This window comes from Saccharomycodes ludwigii, chromosome IV, assembly GCF_020623625.1.
Source record: "Saccharomycodes ludwigii strain NBRC 1722 chromosome IV, whole genome shotgun sequence".
NCBI lineage: Eukaryota > Fungi > Ascomycota > Saccharomycetes > Saccharomycodales > Saccharomycodaceae > Saccharomycodes > Saccharomycodes ludwigii.
The window spans coordinates 1,577,248-1,600,573 of NC_060203.1; the positions used below are offsets into that span (position 1 = coordinate 1,577,248).

General features: G+C 31.6%; 10 protein-coding genes across 10 annotated transcripts; 6 read left to right on the forward strand and 4 right to left on the reverse strand.

Moving 5' to 3' along the window:
- Positions 1–62: 62 nt before the first annotated feature.
- TUP1 (chromatin-silencing transcriptional regulator TUP1) lies at positions 63–2,702 on the reverse strand (the record flags this gene model as incomplete). The annotated part of the gene is made up of 1 exon (XM_046078288.1): positions 63–2,702. One exon carries the CDS (start codon positions 2,700–2,702, stop codon positions 63–65), a length of 2,640 nt encoding a protein of 879 aa, XP_045934692.1.
- A 714-nt stretch (positions 2,703–3,416) lies between these two features.
- CSM1 (Csm1p) lies at positions 3,417–4,070 on the forward strand (the record flags this gene model as incomplete). The annotated part of the gene is made up of 1 exon (XM_046081604.1): positions 3,417–4,070. The coding sequence occupies one exon, from the start codon at positions 3,417–3,419 to the stop codon at positions 4,068–4,070; it is 654 nt and encodes a 217-aa protein (XP_045934693.1).
- Positions 4,071–4,129: 59 nt separating this feature from the next.
- Positions 4,130–4,567, reverse strand: SCDLUD_003766 (uncharacterized protein; the record flags this gene model as incomplete). The annotated part of the gene is made up of 1 exon (XM_046081605.1): positions 4,130–4,567. The coding sequence occupies one exon, from the start codon at positions 4,565–4,567 to the stop codon at positions 4,130–4,132; it is 438 nt and encodes a 145-aa protein (XP_045934694.1).
- Positions 4,568–5,327: 760 nt separating this feature from the next.
- Positions 5,328–7,088, forward strand: ABP1 (Abp1p; the record flags this gene model as incomplete). Its single annotated transcript, XM_046078289.1, has 1 exon — positions 5,328–7,088. One exon carries the CDS (start codon positions 5,328–5,330, stop codon positions 7,086–7,088), a length of 1,761 nt encoding a protein of 586 aa, XP_045934695.1.
- Positions 7,089–8,109: 1,021 nt separating this feature from the next.
- On the forward strand, positions 8,110–12,564 carry SCDLUD_003768 (uncharacterized protein; the record flags this gene model as incomplete). The annotated part of the gene is made up of 1 exon (XM_046078290.1): positions 8,110–12,564. The coding sequence occupies one exon, from the start codon at positions 8,110–8,112 to the stop codon at positions 12,562–12,564; it is 4,455 nt and encodes a 1,484-aa protein (XP_045934696.1).
- A 259-nt stretch (positions 12,565–12,823) lies between these two features.
- SCDLUD_003769 (uncharacterized protein) lies at positions 12,824–13,408 on the reverse strand (the record flags this gene model as incomplete). The annotated part of the gene is made up of 1 exon (XM_046078291.1): positions 12,824–13,408. One exon carries the CDS (start codon positions 13,406–13,408, stop codon positions 12,824–12,826), a length of 585 nt encoding a protein of 194 aa, XP_045934697.1.
- Positions 13,409–13,875: 467 nt separating this feature from the next.
- PET494 (Pet494p) lies at positions 13,876–15,201 on the forward strand (the record flags this gene model as incomplete). The annotated part of the gene is made up of 1 exon (XM_046078292.1): positions 13,876–15,201. One exon carries the CDS (start codon positions 13,876–13,878, stop codon positions 15,199–15,201), a length of 1,326 nt encoding a protein of 441 aa, XP_045934698.1.
- Positions 15,202–15,615: 414 nt separating this feature from the next.
- On the forward strand, positions 15,616–16,008 carry TRM112 (RNA methylation protein TRM112; the record flags this gene model as incomplete). Its single annotated transcript, XM_046078293.1, has 1 exon — positions 15,616–16,008. One exon carries the CDS (start codon positions 15,616–15,618, stop codon positions 16,006–16,008), a length of 393 nt encoding a protein of 130 aa, XP_045934699.1.
- A 604-nt stretch (positions 16,009–16,612) lies between these two features.
- Positions 16,613–19,357, forward strand: SCDLUD_003772 (serine/threonine-protein kinase; the record flags this gene model as incomplete). Its single annotated transcript, XM_046078294.1, has 1 exon — positions 16,613–19,357. The coding sequence occupies one exon, from the start codon at positions 16,613–16,615 to the stop codon at positions 19,355–19,357; it is 2,745 nt and encodes a 914-aa protein (XP_045934700.1).
- Positions 19,358–19,493: 136 nt separating this feature from the next.
- On the reverse strand, positions 19,494–22,754 carry MSH3 (mismatch repair protein MSH3; the record flags this gene model as incomplete). Its single annotated transcript, XM_046078295.1, has 1 exon — positions 19,494–22,754. The coding sequence occupies one exon, from the start codon at positions 22,752–22,754 to the stop codon at positions 19,494–19,496; it is 3,261 nt and encodes a 1,086-aa protein (XP_045934701.1).
- Between the last annotated feature and the right edge of the window lie 572 nt (positions 22,755–23,326).

Below are 23,326 nucleotides of genomic sequence, written 5' to 3' on the forward strand. Positions count from 1 at the left end.
AAATAAGATAAATAAAAATAATAAAGTTAAAAAAATAAAAATGGAAACCAAAAAAAAAAAACTCATTCTATTTCTTTAATTTTGGATACATTATTATTAGTATTAGGGGAATTTTTAATTTTCTTATATTTCCAAATTCTAGCTTTACAATCTCCACTACCGGTAGCGAAAACACCATCGTATTCTGGACCCAATGGATGCCCGTTAGCAACAGCAACAGAAATAACAGAGTTCTTATGACCTTGCAACATCAACAATGGATTACCATACTTAGTATCCCAGAACAAAACACCACGATCTTTGGAACCCGACAATATATATTCATCACCAGGGGTAGTGGCAACACTTAGAACAAAATCTTTATGACCAGTATAAGTGACTTCACAATGTGCACTGTTGGATTTGCCACTATTACCCTCAGAAGCATTGTTAGTATTGCTATTAGCCGATCTTAAGTTCCATAACTTGATACTACGATCCAAAGATCCAGAAACAACGGATTTACCATCTCTAGTGAAAACAACAGAGTAAACACTATCTTTATGACCGGTACCCAATTCGTTTAACGAGTCTAGTCTTTCTACCAGGAACCCAGTGCTACTATCCCAAACTCTGACAGTCCGATCTAACGAACCAGCAGCCACATATTTACCATCACCTGGGGATACAGCAACTGTCGTAACTCCATCTTCGATGGAAAGTATCAAAGAACATTGGCCTGTCCTCAAATCCCATATTCTAACTGTGCGATCACCAGAACCACTAACCAATTTATCCCCACTGGGGAAATAATCCAAGGAATATATATCCTGTTCGTGGCCTCTCAAAATCATGACAATTTTTTTCGTGGTTAAATCCCAAATACGAATTAATTTGTCCTCAGCACCAGTGGCTAAAAACTTGCCATCAGGACTGAAACAAACAGAACGGATATATAAATCTGAAGATGATAAAGAAGTAGCATTCTTCGAAGAATCATCATTATTATCCTTGGTGCTCTCAATATTCTTATTCTCCTCGGCACCACTAGATTCACCAGCACCTGACCCTGTAACGCTATTAGGCTTATGTTCATCATTATTTGAACTGTTGGTTCCACTGTTATCTGAGTACAATCTGGCAACCAGATCGCCAGACAACACATCATAAACTTGTGTGGTCTTATTACAACCAGTGGCTAAATATTTGCCATCGTTACTAAACTTGACACAACAAACAACTGAAGAATGATTCAAACTCTTGTGCAATTCGACATCAATTTCACGAGGCAAAGCAGGGTTGTACAAAATGTAATAATCATTAGTCTGCTTTTTCAAATTAGCTGGAACCAGTTGAGAATCCAAATCTAATAAAAAGGGAGGGATTGGCTTTGAATGAGTGGCACGCTGGTTTGCAGGAACAACATAATGTTCCTTCAAAGCAGCAGTTGCACCGGTTACTGCGCCGGCAGGAGAAGAAGGGGTGTTGGCGCTAGTATCTGTCTTTGTAGTAACAGTATCTACAATATTGCCAGTTTCAGCTGACTTGGCATTAGCGGCAGCGCTGTTGTTTGGTACAACAGAGGTAGTAGTAGTAGTAAGATGCTTTTCTGAAACACTACCTTGATCTGGCCTAGCAGTAGCGATAGCAGTATCGGTAGCAACGGCAGGACTAGCACTAGGCGTGTTATCCAAAGGTTTAATCTCGGGCTTAGCTGTTGATACCGTATTTGTATTAACATTAGTGATTTGAGATACGTCAGGTGTGGTATTTGCAGCTGGTGTGGTAGTAACAGGTGATAAATTCTTGTTGGTGTTAGAAATAGAAGGAATAGTCGGAGCAGCTGGATTACCATTAGCTTGTTGTTGTATAGGAGGAATTGTGGTACCATTATTATTACTATTATTGTTATTAACAGTAGAGTTTAAAGGTTGAATTTGAGGCGGTGCTTGAGTGATATTTTGTTGAGATTGAATATTAGGAGCCTGGATTTGCGGTAAAATAGTAGAAGTACCTGGTGTAGAAATATTTGTGGTTGGCGGAGACATATTGTTATTAATCTGTTGTGGTGGTTGGTGGTGATGTTGTTGCTGTAGTTGTTGATGTTGGTGTTGTTGTTGCTGTTGTTGTTGTTGCTGTTGCAAGTGTTGTTGTTGCTGCAATTGTAACTGTTGTTGTTGTTGGTGTTGTTGTTGTAGTTGCAGTTGTTGTTGTTGTTGAGCTTGCTGTTGTTGCTGTTGTTGTTGTAACTGCAACTGTTGTTGTTGGAATTGTAATTGTTGTTGGCCTTGACTTAAAGTAGCAATTTGACGATCTTTCTGATCTATTTCTAATTTCAACCTATTAATTTCTTCCTCATATGCGTCTTTCATTTTTCTATGAGTTAGTTCTAATTCATAAACGGTGTTTCTAATTTGTTGCATTTCTGCTAATTGTTGATTGACTTTAAAATCGTAGTCTTTTTGATTTTGCAATCTATAGGAATTAGCTTCTTGAGAAACATTAGCAAACTCTTGTCTAATACTTTCCAATAAATCATTAATTTTTTTCATATTAACGGCAGTAACATTATTAGCAGCAACAGCTAAACCAGCTGTTGCAGTGGTGTTATTGTTGGAAGAGGAAACCAACGTCGAACCATTAATGTTTGGGGTACCGATGTTATTGTTATTATTATTTGTTAAATTGGGGGTACTTATAGTACCATTATTTAACGGTGACATAATAGACAAAGATACGTATAGATGTAGGATTCTGTTATCCTTTGGCTAACTGTTTTAGATTTTTTTTTTTTTTTTTGTTTGCCAAAAAAAACTAGACTTGCCTAACTTTGAAATCAAAAAAGAGAAAAGTTCTTTAAAAAGTTTGTGTAAACCAAAAAAGAAAAAAGGAAAGAAAGAAAAAAAAATAAAATAAAGAACTTAAAAATGGAAATAAAAAGAGGGAGAAATCTTGAGAAAAAAAAAAATTGTAAAAAGCGTTTTTTTTTTTTTTTTTTTTTTTGTTTTTTTTAATTTTTTTTAAATTCTTAAAAAATGAAAAATGAAAAATGAAAAAATGAAAAAATGAAAAGTTTTTAGGGACAAATCCGTATAAAATGACAGGCATTGTTGTCACGTGCCCAACAGACGTAAATCTGCTTACCGCGGAAGAAAAGATGAAACGATGCCCTATTCTGATCACGTGATCTAAGCCCTAACGCATAATGATATTTTACTTTTGCTTTTCCAATTTTTTATTTTTATTTTTATTTTTATTTTTATTTTTGTCTTGTTATTACGCCATTCTTCCTTTAAATTTTAATCTTTTCTTTTCTCTTTTTCCTTTTTTCCTTTTCCTTTTTTTTTATATCTTTTTTTTGCTTTTCCCCCTTACAGATAACAATTAAAGTAGATATTAAGATAAATCTTATAAAAAAAATAGGAATCTCAACAGGTATGAGTCTCGCTCACGCTAATAGCAACAATAATACTACTGACTCTAACCAAATAAATGATATAAACGATCATAACGATATATTGTACAAGTATAAACAATCTGTTCAGAAAAGACTAGATTCAGGTGATCTATTAATTTCTAAATTAATACACGAAAACACACTATTAAAACAACAGTTGGATAATAAACAACAAGAAATAGATATACTACAGGATAAAATAGTTAAACTAGACGAAATATGCCAAAATCTAAATCGTGGTAATTTGAAATGTAAAGAAGATATAGAGATTATTAAAGATTTTTTTGAACACTTGTGTAAAGTGAGAGTACACGAGTATAATGAGGATGATCAAGGCCTATGGTTTGATATTAGTCAGGAATGTGGAGTTATTGCAAATAATGATACTCTGATAATGGACTATAAACTAGGTTTTATCAAATCATCTGCAAAAAAGAATGAAAAAGATGAACAACCTTCTAATAACACAGAGGTAATTTATATACCCTTATTAAAGCAGCGGTCCTTAAAAGAGTTGAAGTTATTGCAAGAGCTGTTACCCACATATATGTTTGACACTTTAAGTTTCCCGTTGAAGTCTTTATATCAATTTTTCAATAAATTGAACAAATCGTTGAATAAAAAAAAAAAGTGATTTATTATTGTTGCTACGTAATTGTTTATTTCAATCAATTAATTAATTAGATTGATTATTTATTTAAATTCGAATTTCCCATCCTCGTCGGCTACTAAACATTTCAGTAATTCTTTTTTTTCATCTTTACTTTTGATAGACTTCATAACTTTATATAAAGATTGACCCTTGACTAATTTGGTGGAAAGTTTATGAACTGATTTATCTGGTTTATTTTCCTCCTGTTTTTTTTTTTCTTCAATTGGTTTTGTCTCTTGTTTCTTGGTGATTTTATTGTTTTTTTTCTTTTCTTTTTTACCGTTTCCCTTGTATAAACTCTTTTGGTATTTTTCATCCTCTGTTATGCATTGTATATGTTTCGTATAACTTACACCATCATCGAATGTTTTGTTACAATCAATGCAAGTATAATAAGCATTAGGACATCTGTAATAATGTTTTTCAGTGGATTTCTTGGGGACAGTTTCATTACAAACTTCGCAATTAAATGTAACCATTGTATTATATTGTCAAGTAATGTATGTGTGGTTAATTATATTTAAGATACTAGAAGTTAAAATTAAAATTTCAATATCATTATAAAGATTTAAATATATATATATATATATATATATATATATAATATATTTTAGTTTAGTTTATGTGATTTATATAGCCATTGTAAATATTGTATATAATGAACATAAAAATAGTGATAAAAAAATAAAAGAAAAAAAAAAAGAAACGTTAATTAATTTTTTATAATTTATGAAAGTTTACAGGTTAAACAAATCCGAAAGTATTACGGAAAAGTTATTCTTCGGAAATGGCAGATCTGAGCGTGTAAAATGCACAATTTTTTTTTAATTTTTAATTTTTCCCTTTTTGGTAAAGCCCGCCACCACATGCCAACTGCCCCTTTTTTTTTTTTGTTTATTACTCGCAGAATTTTTTTTTTATTTTTAATTTTTATTATGGTTATTTATTTATTTTCCATTTTTGGTTGTTGTTGTTGGCCATGTTCTTTCAATTCTTTTCGGTTTGTTTGTTGAACAATCTTTAATTACTTTTCCAATTATCTAAACCAATTCAAGCTTTATCTTTTGTTCAATTATACTTTTTTTTCTTTTTCTTTTTTGATAGATTGTTTCATTTCCCTTTCTCTTTCGTTTTTAAAAAAAAAAAAATCAATCAAGACTAAAAACAAAAAGATTTAGAATTAATAAAAAAAAAAAAAAAAAAAAAAAAAAATCAATAGTAAATTATCCCTATCCACCAATGGCTTTAGAACCTGTTAAATACGTCGCCCATTCCCGTGAAATTGAAGAAACTTACTTGAAAGTAGTAAGAGGAGATGACTCAGATACTACGTGGTTAATTCTATCTCCAGATAGTGCCAAAGAGTATTATCCAGAATTAACTGGTAGCGATTTCTCCGAATTTTTGACTTCCTTTGATGATTCAAAGATTCAGTACGGTTTGGCAAGAGTTAGTCCACCTGGTTCAGATGTAGAAAAGCTTGTTTTGATTGGTTGGTGTCCTGATTCTGCTCCATTGAAATCTAGAGCATCCTTTGCTGCTAATTTCGGTGAAATTGCTAATAATTTGTTAAAGGGTTATCACGTTCAAATCACTGCAAGAGATGAAGATGATTTGAATGAACAAGACATCTTATCTCAAGTTGGCAATGCATCTGGTGCTCGTTATTCTATTCAACAACCCGGTACTAGCCATAAAACTAGTCCACCTGTTTTTAAGAAGAAAAATCCAGTTCCAACTTCTGTTCCTAAACCAGCTCCAGCTCCAACTCCTAAACCAGCTCCAACTCCTAAACCAGCTCCAACTCCTAAACCAGCTCCAACTCCTAAACCATCTTCCTTTGCTAAACCACAAAAACCTGCATCATTTTCAAAACCAATTGCTAATACTGCCACTGAAGATGAAGAGGATTGGGATGAACCTGAAGTTAAGGAACGTGATTTAAGTAAAACCCCGTTAAAGCCTACTGTCGGATCCTCTTGGAAACCAGTTGGTAAAGTCGATTTGCAAAAAGTTATTGCAGAGGAAAATGCTAAGGAAGACCCAAGATTAGTTATTTCCAATAAAAATGAAAGTGCTCCCGGTACTAAAATTAATCCAAGTAACGATATAGAACAATTAAAACAACAATCTAAACTAAAAAGAGATAAGGAATTGAATGAATTTCTACAAAAAGAACAACCAAGTACCACTGCTCGTAGTACTCCCACCTCCCAATTACCAACGAAACCTGTTGGCACCGCCAAACCTATTAATACTGAGTCCGGTATAGATAATGCTGACGAAGAAGATGTCCATGAATTAAGAGCTAAATTTGAAAAATTAGCATCGAAAAGCAATGATGAACCCCAAATTATTGCGCCAAAGAAAACTATCGCGAATATAGCATCACCCACTACCACAAATGAGGAACCACCAAGAAAAACTGATTTTAAAAAAATTGGTACCGCTTTGCCAGGTATGCATACCGAATTACAAGATGAACCAAAAGATGAAGAAGCTGATGATGATTGGGATAATGAGGATGATAACGATGATGTTCCTCCTCCTCCTCCAGCTGCTCCAAGACCAGTGGCTCCAAAGATTGAAGAGAAAGAGAAAGATTCATCACCTGTCTTGCCAACCAGAAGCTCGGACATTCCAGCTCAAGAACAAGAAGATGATGAAGCACCACCGGCCTTACCATCTAGAAATGCAAATGATTCTACTCCAGTACCAGAGAAAGTCGAAGAAAAAGAAGAGGAAGAAGAGCCAGCTCCAGCCTTGCCATCTAGAAATACTCAAGCTGCCCCACCTCCACCTCCTCCTAAAAGAGTTGAGAAAAAGCCAACAGCTACTGCTGAATACGATTATGATGCCGATGAAAATAACGAACTAACTTTTAAAGAGGGCGATAAGATTGTAAATATTGAATTTGTAGACGAAGATTGGTGGTTAGGTGAATTACAAAATGGGCAAAAGGGATTATTTCCAAGCAATTATGTATCTTTAGACAATTGATATTAAGAATTAAAAGAAAGGGGGGGGGGGATAGTATTAGAGGTTACATGAATTATTTATTTTTCAACTGCCTTTTTTTTTTCTTTTTTTTTTTTTTTTTTTTTTGTACCATTTATAACTTTTATTATTGTCAGAAAAAAAAATATTTAATAATAGAAAAAGTTAAAATGAACTCTTTTAATAGTGTATATTTATGCAAATACAAACATATATATATGTCTTAGAACTGTGTTGAAAAAGCATTGAGTTTCCTTCATCAAAAATTTTATTATTGAATATCTTTAGTAGTACTATGTAATTGAGAAATTATTTCAACTGTTTTAAAAACTTTGGAACACTAATTCTTCATAAATGAATTTAGCGTGGCTTTTTATTGATTTCACCCAATATTTATTGTTTACAAAGTATATAGATGGAGTTTTTTACTAGTAAAGTTAAAAGTAATTGTGAAAAAAGAAAACCATTACATAGTATGGTTTCTTTTATTATTATTCTGTTTTAAAAATGTTTCATAGTTAATGTCTTTTTTATACCAGTTTACTGGGAAAAGTATAAAATTATATATATATATATATTAATAAAACCTCAATTCAAAAAAAAAAAAAAAAAAAAAAAAAAAAAAATATGTTTAATGTATGGCGCGTCATTAATAAATATTTTTTTTTTTTATGTTAATAAAATAATACGTACATGTTTAAATTACAAACTGACTTAAAACAAAAGTGACAATGGATTACGATCTAATAAAAGATGTAAAATGAAAGCTTATTCAAAGTTAAAAACAAACTTTACCAAAACATCGATAAATGATAAAAAGGCAAAAAAGCAAAAAAAAAAATAAAAAAAAAAATAATTAATGAAAAGTATTTAAATGACAAAGTTATATTTCATTACCATCATTTTTGTAAAAATTATCTATAGCCATTAATTACTATTCCTTTAAGCTCTAGTATTTTTATTTAAACAAAAAAAGATAAGGTAAAAATATACAGTGAAATACTTGATAAAATAAAAAAAATCAATGCGGTTTACTAACTTTAATATTATATTTTTTTGTGCTATTTTAATTAATTTTGTCAGCTCGTCGCCATACTACACAAATAGTTCTGTTCCGTTATATTCCACTGATTACCCATCTACTTCTTTACAGAAATATACAGCTATTGATAGTAGAGGTTTAACTACTACACAAACTTCCACTTTTATCTTATCTACTACTTCTTCCAGCCAAAAAAATGGTATTGTAACTATTTATACAACTTGGTGTCCATTAACTGAAAGTGAAAGTATAGATCAAACTACAACATCATCACAAATACAAGGATCTTCTACTTCAACTGAAACCGGCAAAAGTGAAATTTTGATTTCAAGCTACATTACCTCAAAATTAATTACATTTGCTTCTGATTACCATGGTTCTAGCAACTATGTTGACTCTAGTCAAACATATACATCAACGGAGAGTAATATTGTGGCTACCACGAGTTTTATTTCTTCATTAGAACCTTCTGTCAGTACAAGTTCTACACAATCATATTCCACCACTACTTTTTCATCCAAAAATTCTGGTAGTGAACATGTTACGGGCACTTCCACATATGTTTGGTCTACAACATCTGTTACAATTGGAAGTACTGTAACTGTATACACTACTTGGTGTCCATTAACTACTACTATTTCAATCGAATCATGTGCTGATGAAAAATGCCATGAATCTTCTCTTTCTACGAGCTCCGCTATTTCTACCGCTGTATTTCCTACAAGTTCCGTTGCCTTGAGTTCTACCTCCAGCAATTCTGCTTCCAGCAATTCTGCCTCTAGCAATTCTGCCTCTAGCAATTCTGCTTCTAGCAATTCTGCTTCGACTTACACTTTGCCAGTTACCCAATCTACCCAAACTTCTTCTTCAAGCGTTGATATTTCTTCACAAGAAAGTAACACTACACCTGTAATTTCATCTACTACTAACGAAAGTAGTGTAACTGATACCAGTAGTGATTCTGCAACTATCTCCACAAGTTCCAAAGAAATATCTTCTTCAGATAGTATTGTTATCACTATATCATCTCCTTCTACAAGTTCTACACAATCATATTCCACCACTACTTTTTCATCCAAAAATTCTGGTAGCGAACATGTTACGGGCACTTCCACATATGTTTGGTCTACAACATCTGTTACAATTGGAAGTACTGTAACTGTATACACTACTTGGTGTCCATTAACTACTACTATTTCAATCGAATCATGTGCTGATGAAAAATGCCATGAATCTTCTCTTTCTACGAGCTCCGCTATTTCTACCGCTGTATTTCCTACAAGTTCCGTTGCCTTGAGTTCTACCTCCAGCAATTCTGCTTCCAGCAATTCTGCCTCTAGCAATTCTGCTTCTAGCAATTCTGCTTCTAGCAATTCTGCTTCGACTTACACTTTGCCAGTTACCCAATCTACCCAAACTTCTTCTTCAAGCGTTGATATTTCTTCACAAGAAAGTAACACTACACCTGTAATTTCATCTACTACTAACGAAAGTAGTGTAACTGATACCAGTAGTGATTCTGCAACTATCTCCACAAGTTCCAAAGAAATATCTTCTTCAGATAGTATTGTTATCACTATATCATCTCCTTCTACAAGTTCTACACAATCATATTCCACCACTACTTTTTCATCCAAAAATTCTGGTAGCGAACATGTTACGGGCACTTCCACATATGTTTGGTCTACAACATCTGTTACAATTGGAAGTACTGTAACTGTATACACTACTTGGTGTCCATTAACTACTACTATTTCAATCGAATCATGTGCTGATGAAAAATGCCATGAATCTTCTCTTTCTACGAGCTCCGCTATTTCTACCGCTGTATTTCCTACAAGTTCCGTTGCCTTGAGTTCTACCTCCAGCAATTCTGCTTCCAGCAATTCTGCCTCTAGCAATTCTGCCTCTAGCAATTCTGCTTCTAGCAATTCTGCTTCGACTTACACTTTGCCAGTTACCCAATCTACCCAAACTTCTTCTTCAAGCGTTGATATTTCTTCACAAGAAAGTAACACTACACCTGTAATTTCATCTACTACTAACGAAAGTAGTGTAACTGATACCAGTAGTGATTCTGCAACTATCTCCACAAGTTCCAAAGAAATATCTTCTTCAGATAGTATTGTTATCACTATATCATCTCCTTCTACAAGTTCTACACAATCATATTCCACCACTACTTTTTCATCCAAAAATTCTGGTAGCGAACATGTTACGGGCACTTCCACATATGTTTGGTCTACAACATCTGTTACAATTGGAAGTACTGTAACTGTATACACTACTTGGTGTCCATTAACTACTACTATTTCAATCGAATCATGTGCTGATGAAAAATGCCATGAATCTTCTCTTTCTACCAGCTCCGCTATTTCTACCGCTGTATTTCCTACAAGTTCCGTTGCCTTGAGTTCTACCACCAGCAATTCTGCCTCTAGCAATTCTGCCTCTAGCAATTCTGCTTCTAGCAATTCTGCTTCGACTTACACTTTGCCAGTTACCCAATCTACCCAAACTTCTTCTTCAAGCGTTGATATTTCTTCACAAGAAAGTAACACTACACCTGTAATTTCATCTACTACTAACGAAAGTAGTGTTACTGATACCAGTAGTGATTCTGCAACTATCTCCACAAGTTCCAAAGAAATATCTTCTTCAGATAGTATTGTTATCACTATATCATCTCCTTCTACAAGTTCTACACAATCATATTCCACCACTACTTTTTCATCCAAAAATTCTGGTAGCGAACATGTTACGGGCACTTCCACATATGTTTGGTCTACAACATCTGTTACAATTGGAAGTACTGTAACTGTATACACTACTTGGTGTCCATTAACTACTACTATTTCAATCGAATCATGTGCTGATGAAAAATGCCATGAATCTTCTCTTTCTACGAGCTCCGCTATTTCTACCGCTGTATTTCCTACAAGTTCCGTTGCCTTGAGTTCTACCTCCAGCAATTCTGCTTCCAGCAATTCTGCCTCTAGCAATTCTGCCTCTAGCAATTCTGCTTCTAGCAATTCTGCTTCGACTTACACTTTGCCAGTTACCCAATCTACCCAAACTTCTTCTTCAAGCGTTGATATTTCTTCACAAGAAAGTAACACTACACCTGTAATTTCATCTACTACTAACGAAAGTAGTGTAACTGATACCAGTAGTGATTCTGCAACTATCTCCACAAGTTCCAAAGAAATATCTTCTTCAGATAGTATTGTTATCACTATATCATCTCCTTCTACAAGTTCTACACAATCATATTCCACCACTACTTTTTCATCCAAAAATTCTGGTAGCGAACATGTTACGGGCACTTCCACATACGTCTGGTCCACAACATCTGTTACAATTGGAAGTATTGTAACTGTATACACCACTTGGTGTCCATTAACTACTACTATTTCAATCGAATCCTGTGTTGATGACCAATGCAGTAAATTGAAGTCTTCAACAAGTATTTCTAATGAATCACCTGCTGATAGTATTACAACTACGTCTGTTTCGAGTACTATGAATAGTTTTACTTATACTAATCCAAATACAATTGTAAGTGTAAGCAATGTTGAATTACCGTTAACCACTACTACTAGCCATATCGATAACTCTGCTATCACATCTATAAATGAAATTAGCAACTCTATTACAAGCAGTACTAAAATGATTGAAATAAGTACTTTTGATAGTCATGGCTCTCACACTGCTGAAACTTCTACTTTAACATTATCTACCGTTACTACCACCAGTCATGGAATTGTTACCGAATATACCACCTGGTGTCCATTAACAAGTGTTGCAACTACTTCTTTAAACGCTATTTCTAGTAGCCAATTGAGTAGTTTATCTTCTATTAATAGTGAAAGTAGCAATAAATCTTCCACTTTAGTGGCTTCGACGACACTTATTAATAGTGAGACTGTTTCTATTTCTTCAATTCCTTCTACATGCACTGGTAGTGATGATTGTGTTATCGAAGTTACACACGTCATTACTCCGACTCCAATTACTGTTGGTTCTACTATCAGTGAATTTTCCACGGTTTCCACTATTTCTGTTTCTAAAATGGTTCCCATTACTACCCATTTTACCAGTGACGACCTGGGTAACCTCTATACTGTTATTTCAAAAAGTGCTATAGTTATGGATAGTGAAACTACTGTTGTTTCCAGCACTAATGTTGCAATTATTAGTACGCCAACTAGTACAGAAACATATGTTACTACAATTACGCAAGAAATCAGTGTTCAGCAACCAACAAGTTCTGTTAGTAATCCAACAACTCTACAACAACAAGAAAGTGTTGCTGCTAGTGCCACTAAAACAACCATTTCGATTAGTTCTTATCAAGGAGCTGCAAATAAAAATATCGAAATTTCCGGAATGGTTAATCTTTTGAGTATTCTAGGCTTATTCACATTTTTAATTTAGTTAGTTTTTTTTTTATTTTTTCGTTATCTTCGTTTTGTTATATGTATGTTTTTATAAATATGCATGTATTTGTTTTCTTTCTTTTTAAAAAAAAAAAAAAAAGCTTTCTTATCATGCCACGTTATATGGTGAACTTGGTTTATGACGTTTTATTTTTAATATTTTTTTTTTTTTTTTTTTTTTCAGTATAAATACATTTATTGCTATTATATTATTTTTATACATATATAAATGCAAAAAAAAAAAAAATTAGAGTGCTTCATTTTCCACTGATAATATTCCACTCAACTTCAGTAATCGAAATTTCTTGTTCAGACTTCTCATCATAATCATACCATTCACCTTCATCTAAAATACAGGGGATTTCTTCACTATTATTAGAAAAAAGAGTAACACCAAATTCAACATTATCATCAATAAATTGTATGATTTCACAACCTCTACAATCAAACTGTAGAAATATAGCAATTGATGTATCCTTCAAAGTTGCTTTATTTTTAATCCCTTTAATTTTCTTGCCACGTTTTTTCAATTGTGATTCGATTAAATCTTGATTTTCATCGCAGTCATTGAATAATAGTTCAGTATTTTCATTGTTCATTATAATGGAAGCTGGATTTCCACAGAATTTACACTTGAATATAAAGCTGACTTCACCTTTGCCATTATTTACTTCATGTTTTTCGTAATTATTGATTGTTATTAACGATTCATTTATTTCATTACATGAGGTGCACTTAACTTTAAATGGATATTCAACTGGAGTGGATGGTGTATCAGTACTTTTTAAACCAAAGGATTTAATATTTTCAGACAAAATTGCCTTAACTGTTAAGTACAACATGAGTTTTTTCTTTCCTTTCTTTTTTTTTGGGAATATATTTAGAAACTTATATACTTTAATCAAATGTTTGTTAAGGATCTCGTTATATTTTTAATCTAATTGTATAATAAATCAAAAACTATACTTATAAATTTTAATCCATAAAGTACGAAAGTCCGTAAAGTTGTTTTTCGGAAACAGTTTTTTTTTTTTTTTTTTTTTTTTTTTTAATTTTTATTTTATTTTTGTTTTATACAAAAAATAATTTATCCAATTTTAATGGCCCATTAATTATGAAAACATAATATATAAAAATATATAGAAACATCAATATATATATGCATATATATATAATGGATGCTCCTAAATTTCGAATAATATTCAGGAGGATATTTAATCAAATAAGGAAGAAATCCACTTTTAATGCAAGTAAACACCCCCTATTACAGAATGGTGGTAAAAGAATAACATTAACCAATTATAAAAACATGGCGCTATTGAATAAACATGTATTGTGGGCATACTTGACAGCGCCTACCAATGTAATGTTTATAACATCTAATTTACTTGCGTTTGGATTTTTAGTAACATATTCTAAATTATATTTACCAGAGAAAAATGGGATTACAATGGGAAAGAACCAAGAAACAGGAGAACCAGTTCAATTGGCTACTGATGAATCAGCTTCTATAATCTTACCAGAAAACAGATGCATGTTTCAACAAGAAAATAGGTTTTTAATTAAATACTCGCTATTTCACATGCTATATTCCTATTTATTAATCCAAGAGGTGCTAAAACACAAAGTATATGATGATAAAGTTGCATATTATAATAGAAAATTAATTAATGATGATGAATGGATTAATGGTAGTGATTCTATAGAATTAAGTGAGGAAGAGATAAAGAAGATAACTCGGGAATTAAGAAAAGCGTATAATAATAACAATAAAAAGAAAAGAAAAAAAAAGAATGATAAGGATAAGGAGAGAAATAACTATACAGACGGGATGGATACTTTTAAACATTTTTTTTTCAATGACAACGAATTGTTAGAGTTTTATCGGACATGGAGAAGAGAGTTTTTAACAGATCTGGATGCACATAACAATATTGACAGATTGATGTATTTTAACATACCGAATTTCAGTTTTTATCCACCAAATTTTAAAAAAGTGTGTGAAAAGTTACATAAATTTGAATTCAACAGCATTGATGAATTTGCAGATTTATACCAATCAACGAATGACAAAATAATACGGAAACTGTTGGGTAATTGGTTTGTAGACCATTCAAACTTATTTTCTAACAGTAATTTTGAAAAATATGGAAATGAAAAATTCTACAGGGCTATGTTAGGTGATTGCGGTCGTGGGTCCAAGGGAACGTTTAAAAGGTATTTTTACTTATTGGATAATGATGCAAATATAAAACAAAAATTTTGCAGATTTATACTTTTAAACGGTAATAACACAATATCTTTTGAAACATATTTATTATTGTTTAAAACTGCAATAAACAATAATGTAGAAAATGATATAATAATACGTTTGCTGTCTTTGGCAAGAAAAAATTCTATATTGGATGAAGATAATAATTTATTAATTAGATTGGAGGATGGTAGAAAAGATGACCTTGGTGCTAGTAATATTAATGAGGAAGTAGCTGAAGGAAAGCGTGATATAGATAATAAAGCTACGGTTAACATCAAAGCAGTTAATAATAATGATACTAAGAAAACAATTTTTCAAATGATAAGTGAAAATGAAGATTTTATAGACATTCTTCAAATGTTAAGTTCATCTAAAAATTGAAAAAAAAAACTTTTTCTCTTTTTTTTTTTTTTTTTCCTTTTTTTTTTTTTTTTTTTTGATGTTGTGGTACTATTCAGATATCCTTATTGATTACGTTCGGCTGTAAATATTTATGTGAATAATCGAGTGGATTTTTAAATAGTTTTTATATATAGAGAAAGAAAAACGTGTAGATATAATTTGAAATTTTCTTTTTTTTCTTTTTTTCCTTCTTTCTTTTTTTTCTTTCTTTTCTTTTTTTTTTTCTTTTTTCAATCCCATCAATCTTTTATTTTCGTTTTTAATGAATTTATTTAATTTGTATTGAAAACCAATTTTTTTTTTTTTTTTTTTTTTTTTCAGATTAAAGTTTATAACAAAAATTGGTAACCCATATATCATAGCATATCGTAATCAACTTTGAAGCCATTAAAGATGAAATTTATAACCACTAATTTTTTAAAGTGTCCGATTAAAACGTGTGATGTGAGCAATGATAACTATCCATTGCAATATAACGGTGAAAAATGTGAGTTGCAACAAGAGAATATAGAATATAAACCAGAATTTTTGATTAAAATATTAGATAGATTGGATTGGGAAGCAGTATTAAGTGTTGCACAAGATCTAGGTAACACATCACTACCATCAAACAAACCACAAATTTTAGATGATGGAGTTGAAAAAGACGCTATATTAAGAGATTTACATACTTTATTATTACAAACTAATATTGTAGAAGGTGAAATGAAATGTAAGAATTGTGGGCATGTTTATTATATTAAGAATAGTATACCTAATTTATTATTACCACCACATTTGGCATGATTGCGTGGGTGTTTTATATGTAGAAATCTAGAATGTTACATAGTTGCTATGTCCGATAAGATTACAAGTGCAGCAGATAATCGGACATGGTGTATATTATTATTGTATGATTTTCTGTAGAAATGGCTGCAGCAAAAAGATATATATTTTATAGTATTGTAATTTAAAAAAAAAAGGTGGAATTTGTAAGCAAAGCGCGTGTTTATTTATTATTATTACCGTCACCACACCACCCCTTTTTTTTATTATTATTATTATTATTACAACTGTGTATATCACTTTCTACGGACATCACATCACATCTACGCACACACACCAAAATATTTTAAACAAGTGATAATAATTATAATTATTATTAATTGGGAAAAAAGTAAAAAGAAAAAAGTAAAAGGAAAAAGTAAAAGAAAAAATATTATTCAAAAGCTTATTTTATTTCTATTTGTTATTATTACCACTGCAACTGAGCCTTTTTTCTTTTTTTTCTTTTAACAATATTAAAAGAAAGTTAAAATTAAATTACTTTCCATTCCTTAAAAAAATAAAAGGAAAAATAAATAAATTAATAAAATAAAATAAAAAAAAAAAAAAATCATTAAAGTTTGTCATGAATTCTACTGATTTTGTACAGCCACCTTCTATTGCTGGGGGTAGTTCAAATAATCACAATGACAATCTATACTACAGTGATAGCAGTGTTGAAAATACTACCAATAACAATGATGATAACAGAAATAGAAGTTTGTCACTAACAAAGCTATTACCATGGTCTTTGAGAAGAAACAATAGTAGCCATAACAATCACACTAATGTCATTGAAAGTAACAACAACTCAAGCAACACTTCCAAGAATTTTACTACATCTTCCATCCCTCTAGCTCATGTACACAAGGATGAGAACTCCGAAAAAAATATTATAGACAAAGAAAATTACAATGAGGTTACTCAAGAGGGTGATATTTCTCAAAATAACCGTCATCGTCATCATAACAACACATCTAGTAATTCTAAACAACACAACGTATCCACTTCCTCTTCAACTTCCACTTCTTCCATTAAATTATCTGACAAGTTCCGCAAACTTTTTAAAAAAGACAGCACCAGCAATCCTGCTAGTTCGCTAAATTTATCATCTAATACTACTGTCAATAAACCTTCCCGAGTAAGATCACCCAGCTCTCCAGTTGTCCCTACTAATAAAAAGACGCTTTTCCATAATCATCATCATCATAACAATAATTGTACTTCTGAGCAAGAAGTATTTGATGAGGACCTTAATGGTGGTAATTCCACTCCCAGTAAACACAACTCTATTGCCAACCAAAGAAGAAGACGTAACGATTCAGCACCACCTTTATCTCCTAAGTCACCAACACTTAAGCATATTTTTACCCCTAACAATGCAAACAGTACTGGCAGTAGTGATAATACTAATTCAAGCTCGAGAAATAGCGCTGTTTTAGATGATTATACTCAATTCACCACGCCACCTCCAATACTTTCAACATCCAATAATAATACAAACAATGATGCCACGTCTAATTGTCCTTACAAAACTACTAACTTGCAATCAAGTGTATATTCCTTATCACATACAAACTACGACACTGTTACTACTAAACAGCAGCCAGGGTTAAGTGTTCCATTCCCCTCACCTAATGTCGTATTACCAGATAAGCCAGGATTTAAGAAATCATATTCTGTTCCAAATACAAATATATTCTTACAGGGGGTCAACAACAGTAGTATTAATAGCATAGCACCTCCACATGACTCTGTTCCTTTAACTGGGGACATTAATGTTTCTTCTCCAGTGTCTTCAAATTTTTCACTTTTAAAATCTGATAAAACAAGCAGCAATAACAATTATTCACCACAATTATTACCAAAAGATATAGTTCATATAGATGAAAAGGATATATCTAGCTCTGGAGGTGAAGATGATCTTTTTAGCTTATCCGAAAGGAATAATAGTAATAATAATACAACACCGCTACATTCCTCTAATGTCCCTGTTAGACGGTCAACGCGCTTAAGAAATAGATCGTTTGGTAATAAATTCCAAGATGTTATGGTTGGTCCTCAGTCTTTTGAGAAAATCAGGAAACTAGGTCAAGGTGATGTGGGCAAAGTTTATTTGGTCAAAGAGAAAAAGTCAGACAGATTATATGCGTTGAAAATTTTTGATAAAAGGGAGATGCTAAAAAGAAAAAAAATCAAAAGAGTTTTAGCTGAACAAGAGATTTTAGCTACAAGCAATCATCCCTTTATTGTTACATTGTATCACTCTTTTCAAACTGGAGATTATTTATATCTATGTATGGAATATTGCATGGGCGGTGAATTTTTTAGAGCATTGCAAACAAGAAAAACAAAATGTATTAGTGAAGATGACGCGAGATTTTATGCTAGTGAAGTCACTGCAGCTTTAGAATACTTGCATATGATGGGGTTTATATACAGAGATTTGAAGCCTGAAAATATTTTGTTACATCAATCCGGTCACATTATGTTAAGTGATTTTGATTTATCTATCCAGGCTAAAGATACCAAGAATCCTGTTGTGAAGGGCAACGCACAATCTTCTTTTGTTGATACCAAAATTTGCTCCGATGGTTTCCGTACAAATTCCTTTGTTGGTACGGAGGAGTATATCGCTCCAGAGGTTATTAGGGGCAACGGTCATACAGCAGCTGTTGATTGGTGGACTTTGGGTATTTTGGTGTATGAAATGTTATATGGCTTCACTCCGTTCAAGGGTGATAATATTAATCAGACATTTTCCAATATTTTAAAAAACGACATTAATTTTCCTAATAATAACGATGTTAGTAGTACTTGTAAAAATTTAATCAAAAAATTACTGATAAAAAATGAAAATAAAAGATTGGGGTCTAAACTGGGCGCTAGTGACATTAAAAGACATCCATTTTTTAAAAAAATCCAATGGTCTTTACTAAGAAATCAAGAGCCACCTTTGATACCTGTATTAAGTAAAGATGGTTATGATTTTGAAAAATTGTCTAATAATAATAAAAGTGTTAGCAACAACGATGATGCTAAGAATGTAAATAAAAATAAAAAACAAGAAAATAGTAGCAATGGTAACGGCTATACTGAAATGGATTACAAAGAGAAAGAGATGTTTGAAGAATCAGTGGAAAAAGATGAAAGTATTCCTGATTCCGATCCGTTCCACAATTTTAATTCTATGAGTTTAATGGTTGACGACTTAGCCATGGAGGATACCCCAATTTATGGTACGGATAATTCATATGGAAAAATTGCCTACACGCCTAATAAGCATAGATCGAGAAGTAACAGTCATAGAAGTGGATTTTTCAAAAGGTGATATTTTTTTTTTTTTTTTTACCTTTTTTTTTTTTTTTTTTTTTTTTTTTTTTTTTTTTTTTACAGGCAAATCTATAAAAAATTCGACACTCTTATTTAAAGCTAAATAAAATTAAAATATACACACGCTTCAAACTTTAAAAATTATTTAACAACTCAGTAATTTTCTCTTGAAACGTTTTTTCCTTGTTAGATATCAACAAAGATAACATCTTTTTGGTATACAATAATTCTTGCTCAGCTTTAAAATTATCTTTTAAGCCAGTAGATATTTCATGGGCTCTATTTATAATAGATTTATCAATATGCGCCAATTTTGCTACATTTAAGCCATACGAATTATTTGCCAACCCTTTTTTCAGTCTATACAAAAAAACAACAGTAGGCCAATCCTCACCATCTATTTTTTGTTCTATATACCCCATATGATAAACACCTACAAGTTTACCAGATCTATCATTACAACTGCTATCATGTGCTACAGTTTTATTATCAATAAGTAAGGGATAATGTGTAATATACAAAACGATTGGACACTTATCTTCTAATTCCAAAAAAAATCTTAAAATCGCATAAGAAATAGACATGCCATCAATAGTACCAGTCCCCCTCCCAACTTCATCCAAAAGTAATAATGATCTCTCAGTAAAATTTTCTAATATTTGTAAAACATCAAGCATCTCTATTTGAAATGTCGAGTTCCCTCTTAATAAATCATCCTGTGCACCGATTCTGATAAAAATTGAATCAAATATAGATAATTCACAAAAATCGGCCGGAATATAGCATCCTATTTGAGCCATGATAATCAGTAAGGCCACTTGCCTTATATACGAAGATTTACCCCCCATGTTTGGACCAGTTATAATCATGATTTTTTCCGAATCACTGGATAACTTAATATCGTTAGGCACATAATTGGTTATTCTTAGAGATTCAATTATAGGATTTCTACCATTTTTAATATTAATATACTGTTTTGAGTCTTTAATAAATTTCGGCCTAGTACTATTAGTCATTGAGGTTGAAGTTGCAGCTAACGACAACACACAATCATATGTGGCTAAATAATCAATTAACCTATAAAGTGAATCGTATTCTTCTTCGTTTATTCTTGCCAAAAAGTCTTTATATTCTTTTTTATTTATTTGAATTAATAGCTCCTTTTTATATTTTAAAGTTTCCACCAACTTTCGAACCTCTGGCGTTCTAAAACGGCTAATTGTTTTCGTGTTGCTTATTTTAACCCAATCAGGTGGTAGATTTTTTACTTGGGTGTTTCTTACCTCAATTAAATAATCGATTTCATCCTTGAAGTTCAATGCAGGTCTTTTCAAGATTTTTCTTATTTTCAGAAGCTCTTCATGCAGGTCATTTTTCACATCCTCAATATCTCTCTGTCTACTTAAAATAGGTTCCGAATTGTCATAGTTATTCAAATTGAAAAACTGCGAAGTTTGGGTTTCTATGTTTTTATCCATCACCGCACCCGCATTAATCATTGACAAAAATTGCGGTACTTTACTGTTATTTAAAATACTATCACATTGTGATAAGATCTCCACCAATAATGCTGATTTCTCACAAATCCTGCCCCCCTTTTTCGCATAGACTTGTTCTTCTAAGTAATTAGAGTGTAACCTAAATAAATCAACCAATTTTACAATATTTTTAAGAAAAAAATAGACTTCCTTTCTGCTAGTATTCCCATAATTAATTCTGTTCAATATCCTCAACAAATCCCCGGATTCTTTAATCGTCTTGTTTAGAGATTCATAAAAAATATTAGAAACTTCATCCTTAATACAATCTATTGCATCTAATCTACAGTTTATATCGGTGATATTTGTTAGCGGCTTTGCAATCCAGCCTTTCAACTTCCTAAACCCATATGGTGTTCTCGTATGATCCATAACCCATAATAAGGTGCCTTTTTCAATATCTGGATTTGTGGAATTTTCAAAAATATCCAAACCTTGTAAAACATTTCCTGGTAATATCATGTAATTTTGATGTTCTTTAAATTCCTTATAATTGTTAAATAACTTTAAAATTTTCTGTAAATTAAAGGTTTCTAAATAGGTGTACAGAATTTGAAACGTTTCACGATAATTTTTGTTTTCCTCAAATAATAATGTTGTTTTATCTTTACTAATATCCCTTTTGGCAGAAAGGTTCAATAAAAGCTCTTCTATGGAATGTTCAGATTCAGAGTTAATCTTGACTTTATAAAATTTGGTATCGTTATTCATTATTTTCAGTATCCAGTTCTTAATACCCTCCGACATTGTTTCCTTCTCTTCATTGAGAATTATTTCAACGGGATGCAAATGCTTTAATCTTGTTTCCAAATAATTGTGCAATGGATCGTCTTCAAACTCATCATACACAATCATCCCGCTGGTCAATTCTATTGAAATCATGTTAATTAGTGATGGCTTCCCGGTATTGTTTATTATGTTAAGAGCCCAAATAGTATTTTCATACTTGGATCTAGCACTATCATTCTTATTGTAGTAGGTCGTATCTCCGTTGATAAAGTATGTAGCCTTTGTGATTACACTGGTTAATTTCCTTTCAAAAACTTGGCTGGAACTCGTACCACCAGTAGTCCCCTCGGTTTTTCTAATCGCACTTGATTCCACCTGTTCTACAATACCAATTTTCAAGTTATAATGTATAAGTTTTTGCAAATGAATATGTAATCTATTGTCTGGAATACTACAATATGCAAATTTTTTATGTAATTTATCTTGCGGGTTGGAATCATCAAGTGTCAACTTTCCTGGAACTAGCATATTGTGTAATAATTGAGAAACTAAAACAGCATCTTGTGCGAAAAACTTGTATTTGTATCCAACTTGAACGGCTAATATTTTATCCATATGTTGCAATTTCAACTCTTTAAATTGTTTGTCAAAGGGTGTTAGTTCTGAAGTGGACTTTTTACCATTTTTAACTAGTTTCTTAGTGCTATCCGATTTTGAAGAAGGAGTATCGGTAATATCATTAGATTCTATCCCCGGTGAGACTGATTTAGCTAGTTTTCTCCTTTTTCTAACAGGCGTTTCTTTTTCGTTGCATTCTTTTAAGATTGTTTTGGTATTAGGTTCCTTTTCCGAATATTTAAAGGAACTAAAATTTGTTTTTTTAATAGTACCTGTATCTTCCTTATTTTTCTGAATTCTTTGTGTACTGATATTTGAAATTATAGGACCAAGTTCATCACTACTGTTATCATCATGAATAACAACAGATATCTTACCGTCGTTGTTATTTTTATTATTTGTATTTTGTATTTGGGATCCTTGGTTGTTACTAGTACTTCTAAAAAACTTACTAATTAATGGCTGCTTAGTAGTAGACGTAATTTTCCCAGCGTTTTTTGAATTATTCATATTTTTTTTTTTTAATTTTGCTTTTTTATTTTTTGTTAGAGAATTATTAAACCTAATGATGTAAAGAATACACAACAATTGATAAACTCGGTTCTCCTTGACCTTTAACGAAATGTATTAAACGGCAGTTAATTTTTTTTTTTATTTTATTTTTTCTCATATCTTATTTGGTATAACTTGATTTATACATTTTACATTATGTTTTTTCTTTTTTTTTTTTCTTATTTTTTTAAATCCGTTTGGAAAATCGACCGGGTATTAACAAGTTTATATTCGTATCTTAGGACATCGTATAAAGTGATTAATAAAAAATTTTGAAAAATTAAAAGAAAAAATTTTTTTTTTGCCACATTTCCCATAAATTTTCAATTGTTTGTAATACCACTCACAACATGTAAATAATTACAAACATTATATTAAATTTTATATCACCGTCTACTTATTTGCCTACATATAAAAAACCATTCATTCACCTACTATCATATTGTCCAAGTAATCAAGAAGTATCACCTGTTTATATAATTATACCAATAGTACAAAAAAGAAAAAAAAAAAAAAGAAAAACAATATAT